This window comes from Protopterus annectens, chromosome 12.part0 (genome assembly GCF_019279795.1).
Source record: "Protopterus annectens isolate FY-2018-M chromosome 12.part0, PAN1.0, whole genome shotgun sequence".
NCBI lineage: Eukaryota > Metazoa > Chordata > Ceratodontiformes > Protopteridae > Protopterus > Protopterus annectens.
The window spans coordinates 1,530,585,719-1,530,608,075 of NC_056746.1; the positions used below are offsets into that span (position 1 = coordinate 1,530,585,719).

The 22,357-nt window shown below is 43.1% G+C and overlaps 1 protein-coding gene across 1 annotated transcript in view; it reads left to right on the top strand.

Annotated features, from left to right (window-relative positions):
• SRP68 (signal recognition particle 68) overlaps positions 1 to 22,357 on the top strand; it is a gene marked incomplete in the record, with an annotated part of 1,223,106 nt that overhangs the window by 388,556 nt on the left and 812,193 nt on the right. The window contains 1 exon segment of the mRNA XM_044090499.1: positions 18,056 to 18,196. Within this exon segment, the coding sequence (XP_043946434.1) occupies positions 18,056 to 18,196 (141 nt within the window).

Consider the following 22,357-nt stretch of genomic DNA (forward strand, 5'->3'; position numbering starts at 1 on the left):
AAGCAAACTCAATGACTCTCTCGGTTGGGCTACAGGACCCCTTCACCTGGATGCCCCTCTCGGAGGAAAACTGTCTCTTTTTTACAGAAATTGGACTCATAGGACAGATGGGTATTGGATGTGATTTTAAAAGGTTACAGATTCCACTTTCACACTTTGCCAAGGGCTCACGGTTGGCCAGATCTGCCAAAACATCAATAGTCAGAGGCCTTAACTCAAGTGGATGCTCTTCTGGCCATGAGAGCCATAGAACCTGTTCCACTCTCGGAGATGGGAAAAGGTTTTTATTCAAGACTGTTTCTGGTTCCCAGAAAACAAAACTCATGGAGACCTATTCTGGACCTTTCTGTGTTAAACACCTTTTTGGAAATTCCAAAATTCAAGATGCTTACTCTGCAGCAACTAATTCCAATGCTCTCTCAGGACGCTTGGATGGTGACATTGGACTTAAAGGAAGCCTATTTACATATTCCCATCAGGCAAGAACGCAGGAAATTCCTCAGGTTCAAGGCAGGTTCGAGGCACTTTCAATTCTCTGTACTGCCCTTTGGTTTATCTACTGCGCCCAGAGTCTTTACCAAGTGCCTGGCACCAGTAGTGGCTTACTGCAGACTTCAGGGGATCCAGATTTACCCCTATTTGGACGACTGCCTTATTCAGGCAGACAGCAAATATCTTCTGCTTCAACATCTGGACTTCGTTCAACGTCTTCTCCTCCTACTGGGATTCTCAGTGAACACAAAAGTCACATTTGATCCCTTCTCAACAAATGGTATTCTTGGGAGCCCTCTTAAATACAACCTTACAAAGGGCCTTCCTCACTCCAGAAAAACAAACTCAGCTGGCTTCTACTTTCAGCACCTTAGCAACTCTATCTCAGCTCACTGCAAGGAAATTCCTGCAGGCTCTGGGCTACATGGCTTCCTGCATTCTGTTGATTCCAAACGCAAGGCTTCACATGAGAAAGCTTCAATGGTATCTGAAAAGTGTATGGTCACAGCATTACCACGATCTGGATATTCTGATTCCTCTGATCCCCTGCCTTCAGAGGGAGTTCCTCTGGTGGTCCAGGGTATGCACTTTAAACGAAGGAAAGCCTTTTCGTCTTCCTCAACCTACTCAAATCCTAACCACGGACGCCTCGGATTATGCTTGGGGAGCACACTTTCTAGACAGTTGCCAGCAGGGAACCTGGACAAAGGACCATCTTCACTGGCACATCAATCTGAAGGAAATGTTGGCAGTTCAAAATGCCCTTCTAGCCTTCAAGAACCTTTTGCAACCAGGGCCCCTGCTAATTCGCACAGACAACACCACGGTCATGTGGTACATCAACAAGCAGGGGGGTTCTCATTCGTACCCCCTTTGCAGACTAGCTATGGCTTTATGGGACACAGCTCTAAATTTGAATCTACATCTCCAGGCTCAATTCATTCCAGGGAAACAGAATCTCTTAGCAGACAGCCTGAGCAGAAACATTTCAGATCCTCACGAATGGATGCTAGACACCAACTTATTCAACAGGATTACTGCAGTTTGGGGATGTCCCCAGATAGATCTGTTTGCATCCCATCTCAATCATCAGCTGCCTCGCTTTTGCACCAGGTCCTTCAACAAAACAGCTTGGAGAGTGGATGCCCTGTCCTTCAGCTGGAGAAGCCTTTCAGCATATGCCTTCCCTCCTCTTCCTCTACTACCTCAGGTATTACTGAAGATAAAACAGGACAAGCCCAAGTTCCTCATCTTGATTGCTCCAAATTGGCCTCGACAGTTTTGGTATCCAACTTTAAAGCACCTGTTCTTGGGGCCTCCTTGGATTCTCCCTCTGAACCCTTCGCTTTTGTCCCAGCATCAGGGTCAGTTACTACATTCCAACCTCAAGACCCTTTGCCTGGCAGCTTGGCTCTTCAAAGGAATTTGATTTCCTCTAGTCTTCCCAAACAAGTTTTGGATGTTCTTTTGGAAGCTAGATGGCCTAGCACTAGGAAATCCTATGCCTCTAAATGGAAGAGGTTTTGTATTTGGATGCAGGACCGAGGTTCGGATCCTCTGGTACCTGATCTCTCTTCTATTTTGCTTTACCTTTCGGAACTTTTATCTAAAGGACTTTCTTTTTCTTCCATTAAGATTCATGCTTCTGCTATTTCTGCGCATTTCAGTTCTGATCCTCCTGTTTTTTCTCATCCTTTGGTGAAGCAATTCTTGAGAGGGGCTAAAAATTTGCAACCTCCCAGGACCCCTCCTGTCCCTGCCTGGGATCTTAATTATGTTTTAGAAAAACTTACTTTGCCTCCTTTTGAGCCTGCTGCATCTTCAGATATTAAGTTTTTATCTTGGAAGACTGTTCTTTTATTAGCATTGACCTCTGCCAGAAGGGTCTCAGAGTGGCAAGCTCTCATGGCTGTGGAACCATACCTTATTTTCCATCAGGACAGAGTATCCTTGAGGACAAATCCTACTTTCATGCCTAAGGTGATTTCGAAAGTGGCTTTAAATCAGACAATTCACCTTCCTACTTTCTTTCCAAATCCTCAAAATAAAGGGGAAAGGATTTTGCATTCATTAGATGTGCACAGACAGTTACAATTTTACCTGGATAAGACTAAAGAGTTCAGAAAGTCTAATCAATTGTTTGTTTCTTTTGCCTCCAGTTCTCTTGGAAAACCTATTTCTAAACAAACTATTTCCAAATGGATTGCTTATGGAATCAGATTTTGTTACACTCATCATGGGAAACAGTTTCCAGGTACCATTAGAAGTCATTCTACTAGAGCAGCTGCCACTTCTACAGCTTTCCTCAGAGGAGTCCCTACCAAGGATATCTTGGAAGCTGCCACTTGGAGTTCTGTGCATACTTTTTCCAAGCACTACAATCTCCCCCGGTTTTCTAAGACCAGGGCAGGCTTTGCCTCTGCTGTCTTGCAGGGTATTCTTGCCTCCCCTTCTATCTAAAGCCTCCTCCCTTTTACACTGCTTTGGGATTCCACCCTACAGTTATGACTGCAACAGTGAAACACGAAGAACATAGTACAGTTGTGTACACCTACCATAAATGTAGATGTTCGAGTGTCTTCACTGTTGCAGTCGGGTTTCCTCCCTCCTATCCCTCTTTTTCTCCCTTTTCCTTTTTTGTGGTGTATTTGTGTTTCCTTGTTGGATTCATTTTTGTTTTGTTGGGGACTTCTGACATCTAGGGCAAGAAAGGCTGGAGAAGATGGCGTCGGCTGAGGGCTATGTACCAAAGCGTACTGACGTCAGGGTACTAGCTTGTACAGCCGAGGCCGGACCCAGACTTTGGGATTCTGGCCGACCTCGGGCTGCCTGCCGGCAGGAGCACCCTACAGTTATGACTGCAACAGTGAAGACACTCGAACATCTACATTTATGGTAGGTGTACACAACTGTACTTTCCTACACCTAGCCAAGGGCAATCACCACAAGATACTTAAGAGTGGACTTACTCACACAGAGCAAGGGCTCCCTCATCCACCCACACCTGAAAACTCTACAACTGACCCTGTGGGTAATAGAGCCCTAATTCCTTTCAGACACATTTACTCTGAAGATGTGCATTAGGTCCTGCAGGATGCTAGGAAACCCAATACAAGGAAATCTTACCCTTCCAAATGGAAGAGATTCTCCCATTGGTGATTTGCTAGAAACCTAGACCCACTTCTGGTGTAACCCCGTATGGTTTTGGCTCGTCTGTGTAAATTGCTTAATACAGGCTTAGCTTATTCATCTGTAAAAGCTCATCTGTTGGCTATTTCTGCTCATCTGCCTCTTTCCCCTCCCCAGCTTCCAGATTTGAGGCCAAACAATCTTTAAAAGGTGTCCTCCACATTTGACCTCTCAGGAGACCTGTAGCTCCCCCCTGGAATCCTAACTTTGTACTAGAGAAACTGACTCAAGCACCTTTTGAGCCAGCCTCCACTAGCTCCCTAAAACACTGTACCTGAAAAACTGTTCTGGTGGCTGTCACCTCCGCCAGGTGGGTTTCGGAACTTCAAGCCCTAATGGCCTCTCGTCCCTTCCTGAACTTTCACAAAGACAGGGTTTCACTTAGCATCAACCCTTCATTCATGCCAAAGGTAGTCGATGAATTGTCCATAAACCAGGCCATTCATCTGCCTATCTTTGTGAATCATCTGCCTAGTGAAAGAATCCTACACACTCTTGATGTACACAGACCGCTCAGGTTTTATCTACACAAGACAAAACCCTTTTGGAAATCAGACCAACTTTTTGCGTCTTTCCACCCCAGGGCTCTGGAGTTGCCTGTATCCAAACAGACCATCTCCGACTAGATTTCAAAATCCATCTGATGTTCTTCATCTCACATTGCTGCAGTCCTTACACTTGGGTAGTCCGCTGTCCTCGGTCGGCCCGAATATCAAAGTATTAGGCTGACGTCGGTCATGGCGCTCAAGACTGACATCAGGACGTCAGGGTATAAATGCGCATGACCGACGTCATATCCTCAGTCTTTTTTGCCGCATGGTCCGATGCAGAAGCAGCGTTGCAAGTGCCGTTCGGCGTTCTGAAATTTTTCGGAGTTTCAGACCGAGTCAAAGTTGGCTAAGTACCCCGTTGGGGAATATTTTGGTTTTTTCTTGCCTCAGTGGTTTACCAGATGTCAGAAAAAGTGAATAACTGTATTTCTTGTGGGAAACAGATACCGCATAGAGATTATCATACTTTGTGTATTCCTTGTTTGGGGCCTGAGCACGACGTTGTTGGGTGTCGCTTTTGTGCTAGGTTCAATAAGCGCACTATTAAGCGAAGGTTAGATTGTGCCAGGTTGGTCTTTGGGAAGCGGTGCAATTATAATATGCCGTCGGATGCTCCGACGCCCGCTTCTTCGAAGAAGCGCAAAGACAAAGCAGCTAAACCCAGACAAGAAGAGTCGTCCGTACCGGACGCCGGTTCTTTAGAGGCGTCAGTGGAACCGGTGGGTTCCGCCGGAGGCTTCTCTGGAGTCCCAGGGGGAGACTTTGATATTGCAGGATGTGGCCTCTCAGGAGGCAGGTCAGGCTGAAGGGGCTTCTCAGGTTACTGTACTCCCCTCCCTTCCTAGGGTGGTTAGGCCCTCTCCTTCTGTTTCTAAGGCTTCTCCCAGAGGCAGGCCAGGTTTAGCTTCTGTTGGTGTCACTCCTAGTTCTTCAGGATCTGTGCCCAAGAAGCACATGCTTAAAATGGCAGAGGATTTAATTACTTTGATTAGAGGTTCTTTGCCCCCTCCTGATAAGAGGCCTAGGGTGGAACCAGAGTTGGGGAGTTTTGAGCAGGCTTCGGATGTTTCAGAGTCTTCGGCTGAAGACTTGCAGGAGTATTCTCCTTATTCTGATTCTGATGTGGATGATTCTACTCCTTCTGCTTCTCCTCCAGAGGATTTTTCTTTTCAGAGACTCTTCATTCCATGAGGGAACATTTTAAGTGGGAAGGTCAGGACTTCTCTGATTCCAGGAAAAGGCTTAGGGAATTTTTGCTTTTACCCCAGCATAGGCCTTTGGCTATACCACCTGTTCTGGATGTTGTGGAAGATGTGTTTGCAGAGGCTTCACTTAATCCTGATTCTTTGCCTCCTGCTCCTGTTAAACCGGACAGGTATTACAGGGTGCCTGAAGCTCATAAATATCTTTATAAGAGTCCTAGTGCGGACCCAGAAACTGTTAGTCAGGGACCTAAGGGTGTCAAGGCCTCTGTTGTAAAAATCCGGTTCCTCCAGATAGAGGCCAGAGCTTTGGATAGATGGGGAAAGAAAGTCTATACTTCTTCCACCTTAGCTATGAGGGCTTTGAATTGCCAGTTTCACATGTTGAAATATCAAAACTATCTTCTTTCTCAATTGAAGTCTAAGGTTGATGCTCTGGCGGAAGGTATTGAGTGTAAAGAATTACAAGATTTGGTACATGTTTCTGAACAGGTGGGTAAGCACTCTTTACAATGTGGTTTTGATGCTGTACAGGCCTCCTCTAGGGTGGCTGCCACTGGGTCAGTTCTTCGCAGGCACGCCTGGCTGAGGGATCAGAATTTATCTGACCATGTTAAGACAAGGATTTTAGATGCTCCTTTACAGTCTGATGTGTTGTTTGGTTCACCTGTGGAAGCAGTCTTAAAGAAAATGGAAGACAAGGCTAAGTCTATGCAGACTGTTAAAGATTTTTTGCAAGTTCAGCCTCCGAAATTTAGTAGGAATTGGCCTGCTAAGGGGTGGACGTACCCTTCTTATGATTCCCAGTCTAGGGGTAGATCTAGGCGTGGTAGGGGCAGAGCTCAGGGCCCTTTCAGACCTAGAACAGGGAGTTCACCTGCACAGTCTTCGGGTGAGGGCAGGGGCCAGTCCTTTCGTAAACAGGCCCAATGACCTACCTTTTCAGCTGCCAGAGCCTTCTTGTCTGGCAGCACCTTTGGGAGGAAGGTTGGCACTTTTCAAGGAAAATTGGAGTTTAATTACCCAAGACAGATGGGTATTGGATATCATACACCAAGGTTACAAGTTTTATTTCCATACCTTGCCTCCTTTCAAAGGCATGCCAAACGTTCCTCCTCAACAAAGAATAGAGGCTCACAAGCAAATTTCTCTGCTACTTCAAATAGGGGCCATACAGCCGGTCCCTCTGCCAGAAGTGGGCCTAGGATTTTATTCTCGCTTGTTCCTAGTACCAAAGAAGGGGAACACGTGGAGACCAATTTTGGATTTATCTATCCTCAACACTTATCTGGACATTCCCAAGTTCAAAATGTTGACGTTACAACAGCTTTTACCTCTGCTGGGCAAAGATCACTGGATGGTGACTCTGGATCTCAAGGAGGCTTACCTTCATGTTCCTATCAGGCTAAGTTGCAGGAAGTATCTGCGTTTCCGGGCTGAGACTTCTCATTATCAGTTCTCTGCATTGCCCTTTGGCTTATCTACTGCGCCCAGAGTGTTCACAAAGGTTCTGGCTCCAGTAATAGCTTTCTTCAGGCTAAAAGGAATTCAGATCTATCCTTATTTGGACGATTGCCTGATTCTGGCTCAAGGAAGGGACGAACTTCTTCATCATTTGCAATATGTGATAGCAGTGCTAAGATGCCTGGGGTATTCTGTGAACGAAATAAAGTCCAGTCTAGTACCCTCTCAGGACATGTGCTTTCTGGGTGTGAGACTGAATACAGCATCCCAGATGGCCTTTTTGACCCCGGACAAACAAAAGAATCTTTCCCTTTACTTCCATCAATTGTCTCATCAGTCCAGGCTGACTGCAAGGACAGTCCTTCAAGCCTTGGGGTTCATGGCATCTTGTATTCTGGTGCTTCCCAATGCCAAACTGCATATGAGGAAGCTACAATGGTATCTCAAAATGTATGGACACAGCACTGCCAAGATTTGGACACTGTCATTCAGATAATACCTTGCATTCAAAAGGAATTTTTGTGGTGGGCTCAGGAATGTCACCTAAACAAGGGACTCTCTGTGACCCGGCCAGAGGCGAGTCAGATTCTAACGACAGATGCCTCAGACAAAGCTTGGGGAGCTCATCTAAATGGAAAGTGGATACAAGACACGTGGCCTGCCAGACTACAACATCTACATATCAACTTGAAGGAGATGTTAGCAGTCCAATTTGCATTAATGGCTTTCAAGGATTTACTTCTTCCAGGGCAGGTGTTGATTCTAACAGACAACACAACTGTCATGTGGTACATCAACAAGCAAGGGGGAACACATTCTTATCCTCTATGCAGACAAGCAATGATTTTGTGGGAGACTGCTCTCAGTTTACAGCTAAATCTTCAGGCAAGGTTTCTGCCGGGAGCACAGAACTCCTTAGCAGATGTGTTGAGCAGACGGATTATGGATCCCCACGAGTGGAAATTGGATCCTCATATATTTCAGAAATTGACAGTGTCATGGGGAACTCCAGACATAGATCTGTTCGCTTCTCCACTAAACTACCAGCTGCCAAAGTTTTGCACAAAAAGGTTTCATCCCACAGCTTGGAAAGTGGATGCTCTTTCTTTCAATTGGAGCAATCTTCATGTGTATGCCTTTCCACCTCTGCCTCTCCTCCCAAAGGTACTCCTAAAGGTCAGACAGGACAAGCCAAAGATGATTTTAATAGCTCCAGATTGGCCTCGACAGCACTGGTACCCATTACTGAGAAGTCTGGTACGGGAGCCTCCATGGCCTTTGCCTTCAATTCCACACCTGCTGTCTCAGGAGAACAGTCATTTACTCAATGTCAAACTGCACTCTCTTCATCTAACTGCCTGGCATATTCTGTTTTAAACCCTGGAGGGCCTCAGCTGCCACAGCAAGTTTTGAATGTTATTTTGGAGGCCAGAAGGCCTAGTACAAGGAAAGTGTACGCAGATAAATGGAAGAGATTTTTATTTTGGAGTACAGCAAAGGAATTTGATGTTTCTAAGCCTAATTTGAGTGTGGCTCTTCAATATCTTACTGAGTTACTGGACAAAGGGTTGTCCTTCTCTTCTGTTAAGGTTCATGCTGCAGCAATTTCTGCTCACTATGACTGTGACCCACCATTGTTTTCTCATCCTTTGTTTAAGCAATTCCTTAGAGGGGCAAAGAATATAAGACACACACATAGAGCTCCTACTCCTGCTTGGGATCTCAATTTTGTGTTGGAGAAACTCACTCTACAACCTTTTGAGCCTGCAGCTACTGCCGAGTTGAAATATTTATCATGGAAGACTGCTTTTTTGTTGGCCATTACCTCTGCGAGAAGGGTTTCTGAATTACAGGCCCTTATGGCAGTTGAGCCTTTCTTAATTTTCCATAAGGATAGGGTATCTTTGCGTACTAATCCTTCCTTTATGCCTAAAGTGGTTTCTAGTGTGGCTTTAAACCAAACTATTCATTTGCCTACTTTTTATGCAAACCCCCAAAATAAAGGGGAAAAGATTTTGCACACTTTGGATATACACAGGCAGTTACGATATTATTTGAGCAGAACTAAAGGGTTCAGGCAATCTCAGCAGTTATTTGTTTCATTTGCTTTGGGTTCTCAGGGCAAGCCTGTGTCAAGACAAACTATTTCTAAGTGGATTGGGTTTTGTATTGCTTTCTGTTATTCCCATCATGGTAAGGAGATTCCAGCTGGGATTAGGCCTCATTCCACTAGGGCTACTGCCACTTCTACAGCTTTTAAGGGGTGGCAACTAAAGATATTTTGGAGGCAGCTACTTGGAGTTCAGTGCATACTTTCTCTAAGCATTACCACCTTCCACTTTACTCTAAATCTAGGGCTGGTTTTGCCACTGCAATTTTACAGGGCATTTTGGCAGCTCCTACTGCTTTATAGTTTTGCCATCCTCCCTTACCTCTGCTTTGGGATTCTACCCAAGTGTAAGGACTGCAGCAATGTGAGATGAAGAACATAGTACAGTTTTGTACCTACCATAAATGTAGATGTTCGAAGATCCACATTGCTGCAGTCCAATTTACCCTCCCTCCTTCCCTTCTGTAGTTAGAGGCGGTTGTGTGGTTTGGGTTGTAAATATTGTGGATATTGTATATATTGTACATATGATTTGTGCAAGGGTGGTTGGTTGTTTTTGCTGTCTTTTGGTTTTGACCTTTCCTTTTTAGGGTCTTCTGACATCTGGGGCAAGAAAAGACTGAGGATATGACGTCGGTCATGCGCATTTATACCCTGACGTCCTGATGTCAGTCTTGAGCGCCATGACCGACGTCAGCCTAATACTTTGATATTCGGGCCGACCGAGGACAGCGGACTACCCAAGTGTAAGGACTGCAGCAATGTGGATCTTCGAACATCTACATTTATGGTAGGTACAAAACTGTACTTTTCTGCTATGACCACCATGGTAAAGTCCTTTGTGGCACAGTCAAAGCTCATTCTACTATGGCAGTGTCTTCCTCAGAAGCCTTCCTCAAATGACTGGACACTGACTAAATTCTAGAAGCAGCTACTTGGACATCTGTCCACACCTTCACCAAACACAACAAATTGGATTCTATATCCAGATCCAGGGCAGGATTTGCCAGGGCTGTTCTTCATAGTTTCTTGGAAAATACTTTTGCCACTTCCACCTCCCTCTCTCCATGAGTTGTGATATTCTCCCTAATGCAATGAATACTGCAACAGATAAATAGAAGGACATAGAATAGTTGTTTAAGAACTTACCATAGCAGTAGATGTCCTTCTCTTCTGTTTTGCAGTGTTCTTTCCTACCCTCCTTCTCCACTTCCTGCTGTTCTTGGAAGCATGAACTCTATTACCTTTGGACTGTCTGTCCTCCTGAGGCTTCAGTTCTAAGGATGATGGACATGTATGTCACCTTTATGGCCTACGTCTGATAGAAGCCTACACCATATATACCACTCACCCCAAGGATGTAAAAGGCAGCTCCCCAGTATAAAGGATACTACAACAGAGAAGAGAAGGACATCTATATTTATGGTAAGGTGCCTTGCTCAATACAATCACTCAAACAGCATCTTTCCCCCTGTCAAAGAATTCAGACTATTCAGTTCCAGGTCAGAAAGATTATTCAGAATTCTTCTCTCTTAGCTTTGGGGTCCATGTTAGCATCAGTATCAATGTACCATATGAGAATTCTTCAGTGGATATTGGCAATTCAGTGGTACATTCTTTACCATCACATATACAGATCAAGATAACTCAAGCATGCAAAAATGGTCTCCTATGGTGAATACACTTCATTCAAATATAATAGGTCATCCCTTTGTTCTCCCCCAACCCAAGCCTATAGTGACCACAGATGCCTCCCAGATTAGGTGGGAGGGCACTTCTTGGGAAAGACCGTCCAAAACACATGGTTCCCTGCAGAGGCCAACATGTATATCAGTGTCCTGGAAATAATAGCAGTCCTCCTAGCATTGCAGGCCTTTCAAGGTACTCTCCGCTACGGGGCTATTGCGATCAAGTCGGACAATATGTCGATAGTCTGGTACATCAACAAACAAGGGAGAACCAAATTTGTCAAGAAGCTGTGCGAGTGTGGCAGTGGGTGATCTCATCCAGTCAATTTCTGATAGCAACGCACATTCTGGGAAAATCGAATGTGATTGCAGACAGTTAAGTAGGTCTATTTTAATGCCTCATTAGTGGTCCCTCAATATGAAGGTTGCGGAAAGATTTTCCTTTGGGATGGGGACAACCATGCTCAGATTTTTTTGCCTCTTCCCCCCAAACAAGTGTAGCAGTTTCTTTGCCCTCATCCCCCCACTGGGGAAGTCACCAAGGGAGGCTGTACTTCACGGGTCTATATTGTAAGCGCAAATGCTTAGGTTGTCGAATACGGCATGATCGACACCTATTAAGCGAACGCGCTAGTCATGTACTGCAAGTATAAATAACTTGTCAGTAATGTTTCAGTTGTGATGCACTTACGCTGTTTCAACTATGGCTAATGCAACACTGTTTACACCCAGCGTAGAGGGGCAACACTATCAGACAGTTAAATCCCTAAAAAGTAGGCAAATGTTACATGTGGACTGATACCTTTTCAGTCCAGAGAAAAGTGTGAAAGAGAAAAGTTATTGGTGCTGCAGACCGAAACTAAAGGAAAAGTGCAAAGGTAGAGTGGTAACTGTCAAGGGTGTTCAGGGAGACTTACTCTTAAAATGTTCACCACATCACCATGCTCCCAATGCTACAGAGGTGGAAAGATATGTGGCTTGTGACAAATTAAAGCAGAGTGCACGTTTGACCAGAAACACACCTGCTTTAGTTGTGGATGATATTGCTAGCATGTCTACGGAGGCTACACTGTCTCTACCTTCTAGGAGATCAGTGCTGCAACAGGTGAATAGGGTGAGACGTAGAGATCTTAAATTACAGTACAGTGTCCACAACCCTAGAGAGTGTAGATCCTAGTAGTTGTACTTTAAAAGGGGGTACATTTATACAGAAGAGAATGGTTGATTTGCAAATGAAATGTTCTGCAGTTTACAACCATTGAAAATCTATGTGATTTTGAGTGCAGCAGAAATCGGGCTAATGGATAGTCTTCCTTACTAAAGGCTGTTTATGTCGACAATTGTACAGCATACATGCAATGGTGACAGTTGCAGAACATACAAATTGTCTACCTTTGGTGTTTTGTCTCATGTCTAGGAAATCGTACAAATCCTACAACAGCATGTGGGAGTGTCTCTTTGATCTCTTAAATGAAGCTTCTGTGCATGTCCGTGTTAAATTCATATTATGTGATTTTGAAATGGCAGCTTTGAAAAGTGTGAAGCACAACTTTTCAGATGCGTCAAGAAAAGGCTGTTTATTACACTTTGTACAAGGTCGTATGGTGAAAGGTGCAATAGTTTGGGTTAGCTTCTTTATATGGAAATCAGTGTATTTCCAGCTGTGTGTGAAGAAACTTATTGCCCTGTCTTTCCTAGATGAGTCAGAGGTTATACCAGCATTTCATAACTTGTCAAAGGATTTTCCCATTGTAGGTAAAGACTTACTGTCCTATTTTTCTGACATTTATGTCTTAGGACGTAACCACAGACAGAGGACGCGGTCATGTTCTGTTCCTAGGTTTCCACCAATGTTTCCAATTGACTTCTGGAATGTGTCCGTGTTAAATAAGCTGTCTTTACCTCGTATGCAAAACCATGTAGAGGGATGGCACAGGAGGATTCGCTGTTTGCTAGGAAAACGCATTTGCGATATCACTTCTGTGGTATCCATTTTAATAAAAGAGCAGAACAAAGTGAATGTGACCCCACTACAGTTACTGTCTGGAGTTCCCCCCTCCCCCTAAAAAAGGAAAACTAGAGAAAGGTTTCACAGGTTAGACACAGTGTTAAAACATAAGTCTAGTTACACGGAAGATAACTTTCAACGAGCTGTTGCAATGCTACTGAAAGTGTAGTGCACACCATGTGTGTTTCACAAATGGGATGTACATAGTTTACAGACTGAATGTAAATAGGGGCAAGACTTTGCAAATTTGAAGTTTAATTACAGTCACTTTACACAGTCAGTTTACACTAGTATTGTATTTAGGACTGTTTTTTATGGTAATATTGAGTGGGTTTAACACACTTTCACATTTAGTATAATTTCATTGTTGGTTATTTCAGTAGTGTTTTCTTTTCGTCACTGGGTGGTACGGTGTTGGCCAAACAACACAATTCGATCATTTGTATTTCTGCATTTTGAGCCTTCAGTCACTCGAGCGTTCACTTAGTAGGTGTCGATCATGCTGTATTCGACAACCTAAGCATTCGTGCTTACAATATAGACCCATACTTCACGATATGCCCCCAGGTCTACTTTGTCTATCCTCCATCACCTCTAATCCCCAATTTTTTTCAGAAAGCATCTCAATTGAAGGGCACAGTTATCCTCATTGCCCATTACTAGCCTCATCAGGTTTAATTTCCCTTTCTTTTGCCTCCTCTACTTCACCCTCCATGGATTCTGGATTCAACTCCAGACCTACTTTCTCGCCCAACAGACGTGAGTCATCCAGACATCCCATACCTAAAACTAACTGCATGTTTTCTCCAGTTCTGCTGATTGCTAGACAGCCCAGGCTCTCCTCCCCTGTCCGTCATATTTTCCCCTATTGTCTCACAAAGCGTCCACTAGAAAACTTTACAGAAGTAAATGGAAAAGATTTGCCATTTGAGTGCAACAGAAGGATCTAGATCCTTTTCAGTAACCGTCCCTAATATTCTTGAATTTTTAGCTACAGTTTTCAGTGAAGGTGTTGGCTCTTCTACCATAAAAGTACAACTAGCTTTAATTTCTAATTTTTATATAGGTATAAATAACTCCTCCATTGCATCCTACAAACTTTGTAAAGCCTTTCTAAGGGGAACTTTTCTACTTAGACTCCCATTAAAAGATGACACTCCTCCTTGGGATTTGAACATTGTTTTACAAACCTTATTACAAACCTTAACACAATTTCCATTTGAACTATCAGCTAAGTGTGAACTGAAATTATTGAACTGGAAAACTATTTTTTATCGGCCATTACTTCTGCTAGAAGAGTAATACAGACCCTGTCATCCAAACCTCCTTATTTGATTTTTCATAAGGCTGGAGTATCCTTATGGATTAATGTTTCCTTTCTTCCTAAGGTGGTGTCAGAGTCTATTTTAAATCAGATTATCAACCTTCCACTCTTCAAATTTCTGTAATTAGGGAGAGTATATGTTACACCTTTTGGATGTTCACAGGCAATTACTGTTTTTTTTATTTACATAGAACCAAAAATTTTAGGAAATCAGAACAATTGTTTGTCTACCTTTCAGTCTTAAAATTAGGCAAACCAGTTTCTAAAGTGACTCTAGCTAAATGTTTAATTCATTGTGTTATGTTTGTTTATGATAAATTGGGCTTGTCTTTGCCAAAACCACCAAAAATCCATTCCACTAGATCTATGGCAGCTTCTTCAGCATTTTTATCCAGATCTTCAATGGATGATATTTGTGCAGCCACAACTTGGGCAAATCCTCATAACATTATTGCTCCTTACAGGTTAGATCTGGTCTCTAGGGGAAGGGCAGCCTTTGGCTCAATGGTGCTCTGGAACATCCTTCCGTGGAGTCCTCCCAGGATTTAGGCAGCTGGGGACTCTTTCCTAACAGTTGAATGAATGAAAATTACAACAGAAGATAAAAAGTTATGTACTCAATAACGTTCCATCTGTGTTGTCCATTTTCATTCTTCCTTAACTTCCCTCCCTCCATCCCCCTCCTTGTTTGACTTTTGGAAGGATAGTAAAATGCTGGAGGAACCACTGCTCCTTTATTTGGTTCCCAGATGCTGTTGATTTATCCTTTTTTAATACATTCTGGTTTCAGGGGTAGCAAACAAGATCTGAGGTGTGTTAGATCAGTAGAAAATTATGGGTAAGGGAGGAGCTTGAGAGTTTGTGTTCATGAGGTGGAAAAAGCGGCAGAGTCTTATCAGAGGGTCTGATCCAAACCCAACAGTCGAGGAAGAATGCATATGGACAACACAGACAGAACGTTGTGGTGAGTACATAACTTTTTTATTTTTTTTATCCTCTCCTGATAATGGGGATAAGTTATGTCTTTTTGGACAGGATTTTCCTGCAATGTGGCATTCCAGAAGTCTTTTTGTTCTTTCTCTTCCCCCAGTTTTTCTGTATTTAGCAGGGTAGAGGGGAGCTGATGATAAATGCATGTTAATCTATTGAAAGAATTTTTTTGTGATTTTTTTCATCTGTGATAGGACAGATTCTTCCCTGTTTTCTGCCTTTCCTACTTATACTGTACAGGGTCACAAAATTTGTGAAAGAAAAACTTAAATTCATCATCATCACTCCTTATTTCCAAAAAGGAGTGGAGTTAGGCAGTTGGGCCTTTGTACGACAGTTCTCCATCCCAGTATAAGCTAGGGGCATATACCTCACAGGAGAAGGAAGAAAAAACAGTACCACATTTTGAGTTTGGCTGCTTTTGTGGATCCCTTTATTTTGACTGACTAGTAAACATTTCAGCAATATTCAAGCCGTCCAGAAATATTTCATTAACCAGACTCTGTACTAAGTGCGAGTAGTTCTCCATCTGTGTGGATAAATATCCTATTCTGCTTGTGTTAGTTGACCTGTTCCAGGTAGATTTTTGACTTTGGTCATTATACTTCTATGGTCAGTAAGCTTGTTTCCTCTGTTGTGATGCACATCTTCTTGGGTAAGGCAAAACTCTGGCCAAGCACTGACTTGTCAAGGTGTTATTCTTGGAGCTCCGCATTGTTGCCCACATTTAAACAGTCCTCTTTTGGAGCTTGAACTTTAAACTGACTGACTTTTTTTTCTCCTCCCTTTGAACAAGTTAGTTCCGACAACCTGAAGTGAAGCCCTTCAAGTTAGCAACTTGAAAGGTTCAGCGGGACTATAAAGATGAAATATTTCACATTATTCTGTGAGTTTATGGAGCCAGTGAATTAACAGTTTTACTGCACTGATATCAGCTAGGTTAAAATCCTATTAATACCCGCGGTGGTGGTGCTGCGGTAGCGTTGTCGCCTCACAGTAAGACGCTGTCCGGTTCGATTCTCAGCTAGAGCGTCTTATGCATGGAGACATGCGTGAATGGGTGTACCCTCGTTGAAGGTTGTGCGTCAGGCCTGGCAAGCCGGTACGTAATCTGCCAATCATTAGCGGACCAGAGTTCCGCTGTGGCGACCCCTAACCGGGAAAAGCCGAAAGACACAAACAAACTGTCTCATTTTTAATCTTGATTTGGAGTGCGACAGTCTCCCCTTTTAAGTGATGTTCTAGGCTAATTTAACGGAAACGATGTGTTACATTGGTAATGTTTTTGATTGTGTGGGCAGCTGGGGGTGAGAGGGAAGAGAGACAGCCCCTTCCCCTTTATAGCACCTTTAAAGTTGTAATTAAGCAATTTTTCAGACCTATTGCTAGTGACTTGATGATGCTGTTTCCTCTCATTTTGGTGATTGTATCATTATGTATTGTGTTTTTATTTATATAAAGTGAAAAGCTAGACTGACAAAGCACTGATAGTGATAGTGATACTACTTGGTTATGGGCCAGTAGTCGAGTGAAGTGTTTATTGTTCTTGGTATTCGCCGGATGTGAATTAGTAGGGCATGTGAGACAGAAAGGTCTCTAGTTATGCATAGTGTGCCTTGCTGTATGAGTTTTAGGTCCTACAACCTTGTTAAGATTAAGATGCTGAGAATTTTTCATAAACTAGTCATTTTGATGTGGGAAGTATATGAAATACCAAGTGTTGATGTAGATGTTAGCCTGGTGTAAAATGGGTATGGTGTCAAGGAAACTTAAAACATCACTGTTCCAGTAAGTGGGTTCAGAATTGAGGTGAAGTAAAATTTAGGGATGGATGGAGAATGCCAGTTGACTTTTTCTTTCTGTTCAGTGGTTGGATTCCTGACACAGTGAAGAGAAGTAAGAATTCAAGTGGTTGGGGAAAATTTAAGGAAATGTAATAGATTTTATTTTATTTTATTTATTTTACATTTGTTGACCGGGAAAAAATCCGACTGGATACATGTCCATTTTCAGCGGAGGCCCGGGGAGAAAAGCTCCACATTTAAGTTAGTTTAAATACAAGAGATTAAGATGGCACATTGCAGTACAATAGGTTATGATACAAATCATAGATGAACACTAAATGTGAAAAACTGTTGTTGTTGTTGTTTGTCTTTCGGCTTTTTCCGGTTAAGGGTCACCACAGCGGAACTCCAGTCCGCTAATGATTGGCAGTTGTTTTTTATGGTGTCGAGTTGCCAGCCCAATGGCCAACCTTCAACGAGGGCACAACCCATTCAACTTAAAATGAAATGGTGTACAAGGTGCTGACACATAATAAGCCTGTTATTGAAAACAGAATATTTAAATTGTTGCATAGAATGGATATTGTGAAATCATGGTGTCATTGTCAGGTCACTTGAGAAGGAATATAGCTATGTATATGTATTTATAAACGTGTTCATTGCTAGTTCACGTGTGTTGTAGGTTTATAGGCTCATAGATTAGTACTAGGCTAACTGCCCTAGGCAATTAGGGTCATGTGAGAAGCAAACCTAGCAGACTGTGTCTATAAGGTAAAAACCTTAACCATTATGCCAGCCTCCCTAAATAAATTAGTATTAGGTTAACTGCCCTTGTGGGTCACTCCAAGCCCAGCCAATTACCCTGTGTGAGAATCAAACCCTGTACTTTGTGCATATAAGGTGAAGACCTTAACCACTACGGCAAGGGTTGTTTTTCTATAAAAAAGTTAAAATATGGTATTCTGCTTAAAATGGAGGTATTATCAAAGTTTATATGCCCAGCATCCTGTCTTTGGCAGCTGTTAGCATTTCATGTAAATAAGTGCTGTGATGGCAGTATTTTGGCAAACTGAGTTACATGTTATTTAATCAAGTAGTTTTGTCATCTTGCTTTCTGTGATTAGCACAGTTGTTGTGAATTCCATAAGTACTTAAATGGGGTATCCTAAGTGAAGCTTTCATTAAAAAAAACTCACACACTGAAAGATAAGGAGGTTCTTTCACTTTTTTTCCCTAAATATATATTTTTATAGGCATTGATCACTCAAACACGTGCAAAGCAGGCAGCTACTATGAGTGAGGTGGAATGGAGAGGAAGAACAATCCCGGTGAAAATTGATAAAGTGAGGATCTTCTTACTTGGACTGGCAGATAATGAGGCAGCTGTTGTACAGGTAAGCAGAAAACAAATTGCTGAACTTCAGCTGCTATCTGTTGCTTGATATTATAGGGCTCTGTAATGACAAAGCTGCAGCTTAGTGTAAAATCATTGTCATAAATTTATTAACTGATGATTATGGAGAACACGGGTAATGTGGATTATGTTTAAATACTGTGTTTAGGTTTTCATCTTAAACGCAGTCAAAAGTTTTGCTTTTGTATATATTTAGTGCTGTCCTTGAACCGTGCCTAAATACAAACACCTGGACGAGGTAGCCAGTGGATTTACATCAGCTGCAGCCTTAAGTCTGAACACGGGGTAATGTGTCATTTGCTTGTAAGAACTAAAATTATGGTATTAAAGTGTTTACGTTACTGTGTGCTTGCATTTACTGGCGCAAGATAATTCTGTTTTGATCTTCATTTCTTTAGAAGGAAGAGTTTGTATTCTTAAAAAAAGACTATGCTTTATTTTTCTGTCCATAACAACATAGAAGATGCGTACAAGGATGAGTACAAACTACACTCTGTTGTCTTCAACCACACTTTCTAAGTAACATTGACAATTTGTGTTTTGTTTGTGTTTTGCTTGCTCTTGTGATTAGAGAATGTAGTGCTTTTCATGAGAATGTTTATAAGGAAATTGTTACATAATTTTAATCTAAAAGAATATAGAGTTGACAGGCCAGGGCTACCAGTGTTTAAGTTCGGAAGCAGAAGTAGTGTACACAAGGTGTACGTGTATGTACGCGTGTGTGTGTGTGTGTGTGTGTGTGTGTGTGTGTGTGTGTGTGTGTGTGTGTGTGTGTTTTGATCCTTAGGTGGTGGTGTTTCTCTAGGTAAGCCTTCTTGACAGTTAAAGACCCTAGCCATAAGCAGCATCCTACCTTCAAGAATGATACCACAATGCCAACAAAAAAAATTGACTTCAACAATTGGCTTAGTTTCTGGTGTCATTCCAAGGGGATCCAGTATCTGTCTGCCTGGGATGACATGGTTGACAGGCCTCGATGCTTTGCTAGAGATGGACTCCACTTGTCACCCCTGGGATTCAGGATTCTGACCAATGCTCTTGCCTCCCCCATTGTGCTTTTTTAGGCAATGTCCCACAGACAAATCTTCCAACATAAAAGGTCTGTCAAACAGCAAATTGATGGTCATGTTGCTTAACACTAGGAGCCTTAATCTGAAAATGCACTCATTAGAGGCTGTCCTAGCACTGGAAGATGCTGACATCTGTGCAGTCATGGAAACTTGGTTCAAGGCTGCAGAGAGCACCCCTGCCCTACCAGGCTATACCTCATTCCACACATTCTGACCCCAAAATGAAGTCGGGAAGATATAAGGGTGGTGGAGTTTCTATTTTCACTAAAGACAAGCACACCTCCAGACTGTTTTGCCAGCATGATGCACTAGAACTTCTCCAGGTCCAATTGACAATTGCAAGATAGCCATATAGCCAGCTATAGACCCCCCTCCATGACTCGGGACACCCACTCCTCCAACCTGGACTTACTTGAGTCCATCAAGGTACCCCCAAACACCCTGATCCTTTAACTTCAACTATCCCACCATAAACTGGGTGAACTATTCCTGATCTAATGCACTTGCCCAACGATTCCTTGACTTCATCAGTTCTAACGCACTAAACCAGCTTGTCTCATCCCCCGCAAAGGGAAATAGCATTCTAGACTTGGTTCTCACCAACATGGGCGACCACTGCCCCACCCCCATAGTATGTTCCCCTCCAGCCGTAACCAGGCAAAAAAACTTCTCAAAAACTAACTACAACCTTCTAAGGGAAGGTATCAGTAGCTTCTCACCACCGCCCCCCTCAGAGGATGCAGACAAATATGCTGAACATTATGCCAGTACACAGTATACAAGCAACTGTACGACTGCATGGACTCAGCTATACCCAACAGAACTAAAACCTGCTCCTCAAGGAAATACAAACCTATGTGGTGGACATCCTCTGTCAACAGGCTTTACAACAAAAGGAAGTAACTGTTGTCCAAGGGTAAAAAGACACAAATTGCTAATTGGAAAAACTCCCTCCTTAGCCTCAAGAAGCAAATTAGATCACTAGTGAAAACATCCAGAGCCAATTATAAATCGAAACTAGCCTCCAAAACAAAGGCTAACCACAAACCCTTTTTCAGTTGCATCAGAAACCTCCATGGCAAAGCCAGGTTTGTTCCAAATTAGATGTTCTTCCTGTCTCACTGTTGCAGTCATCACACACTGGTTATCTGCCTGCAGGTAGCCCTCAATCGGCTCGAATACCAGAGACTTAGTATTTCTGCGTCGGTTGTCGTCGCTCCAGGACTGACATCAGGTCATCAGGGGTATAAAAATAAGCAGCCGACGCCATTACATCAGTCTTTCTTGCCAAGGAACCTGAAGCAGTCCACATGAGTGCCAGTCTGCCGCTACCTGAGTTTTCATTTCCGAATTGAATCATCCTGAAGTCTTCTAAAGCTAAGTACCCTGCTGGGGATCCTTTTTTCTTGCTCTAACCGATGTCAGAAGAAAGTTAACAATTGTCTCGCCTGTGGAAAACAAATTAAAGAACAAAAAGTAAAGGACTCCTCCACTAAAAGTACTGCCAAAAAGAATCCAAATAGTAAATCCAAAAGTAAGGCAAGTACTACCACGCTGTGTATGAAGCAACTTCACTTTATTAAAACAATAAAAGCAGTATCATACGCGCTTTCGGGTAAATCCCTTCATCAGATGATAAAGCACTAGTAAAATCATAGTATCTAATATAGTACAACACAACCTATGAAAATCAGTAGTTTACCCTCCTTTTTGCTAGTCACCCATTCTTGTTATTCTTCAGTGCATATTATGTAGGAAAAACAAATTGCAAACTTAAAGATAGAATTTTTAAGAAAACCCTCTGGCAGACGACTTAAGCAGAAATCTCCTAGACACACACGAGTGGCAATTAGAACACAGCACCTTCAGCCTTTTAATCCAGAAATGGGGGACCCCAGAGGTGTTCCTCTTTGCCTCCCCCGTACAATCACCAGCTAAGCAAATTCTGCACCAGGGCACCTCACAGTAGGGCCTGGAAAGTGGATGCCCTATCCTTCCAGTGGGAAAACCTCTCAATCTATGCATTTCCCCCTCTGCCTCTTCTCTCAGGAATATTACTCAAGATAAGACAGGACAGACCAAGGGCAATCCTGATTGCCCCAGACTGGCCACGCCAGCACTCGTACCCACTACTGCGCACAGCCTGTCACCAGTGCCACCCTGGTACCTACCCCAGATCCCAACCCTCCTCACTCAGCAGGGGGACATATCTTGCATCCGCAACTGCAAACCCTGAACCTTGCAGCCTGGTTTATTCCTTGAATTCTCCCCCAGTGACCAGCCTAAGCAAGCAGGTGCTGGACGTCATTCTTGAAGCCAGAAGACTCAGTACAAGGAGATCCTATGCTGATAAGTGGAAAAGGTATTGTTCCTGGATTCAGTCTAGAGGAGAGGACACAGCACTGCCCTCCTTACCCCTAATCCTGGATTACCTAGCAGATCTACATCTACTCCACAGAGGCCTATCCTTCTCCTCCATTAAGATCCATGCCTCTGCCATCTTGGCTCATTACAAAACTGAGCCACCTCTCTTCTCTCATCCTCTCATCAAACAGTTCCTGAAAGGGGTAAACAACTGGCCACCAAGGAGAGCACCCACTTCTGCTTGGGACCTTAACTTTGTACTGGGAAAGCTCACGCTGCCCCCCCCTTTGTGCCTGCAGCGTCAGCAGCGTTAAAATTCCTCTCTTGGAAAACAGCCTTGCTTCTGGCCATCACTTTAGCTAGAAGAGTATCTGAGCTACAAGCACTTATGGCTGTAGAACCCTTCATTATTTTTCATGCTGACAGGGTGTCCCTCAGGACTAACCCTTCCTTTATGCCTAAAGTGGTGTCCAGTGTGGCTCTCAACCAATCTATCTATTTGCCAACCTTCTTTCCTAATCCTCAAAATAAAGGGGAAAGGATCCTGTACTCCTTGGACGTGCACAGACAGCTCAGATTCTACCTTGATATGACTAAGCCCTTCAGGAAATTTGACCAATTACTAGTCATTTTTGCACCAGGGGCAGAGGGCAAGGCCATTTCAAAACAGTTAATTTCCAAATGGATAGTACGCTGAATCCATTTCT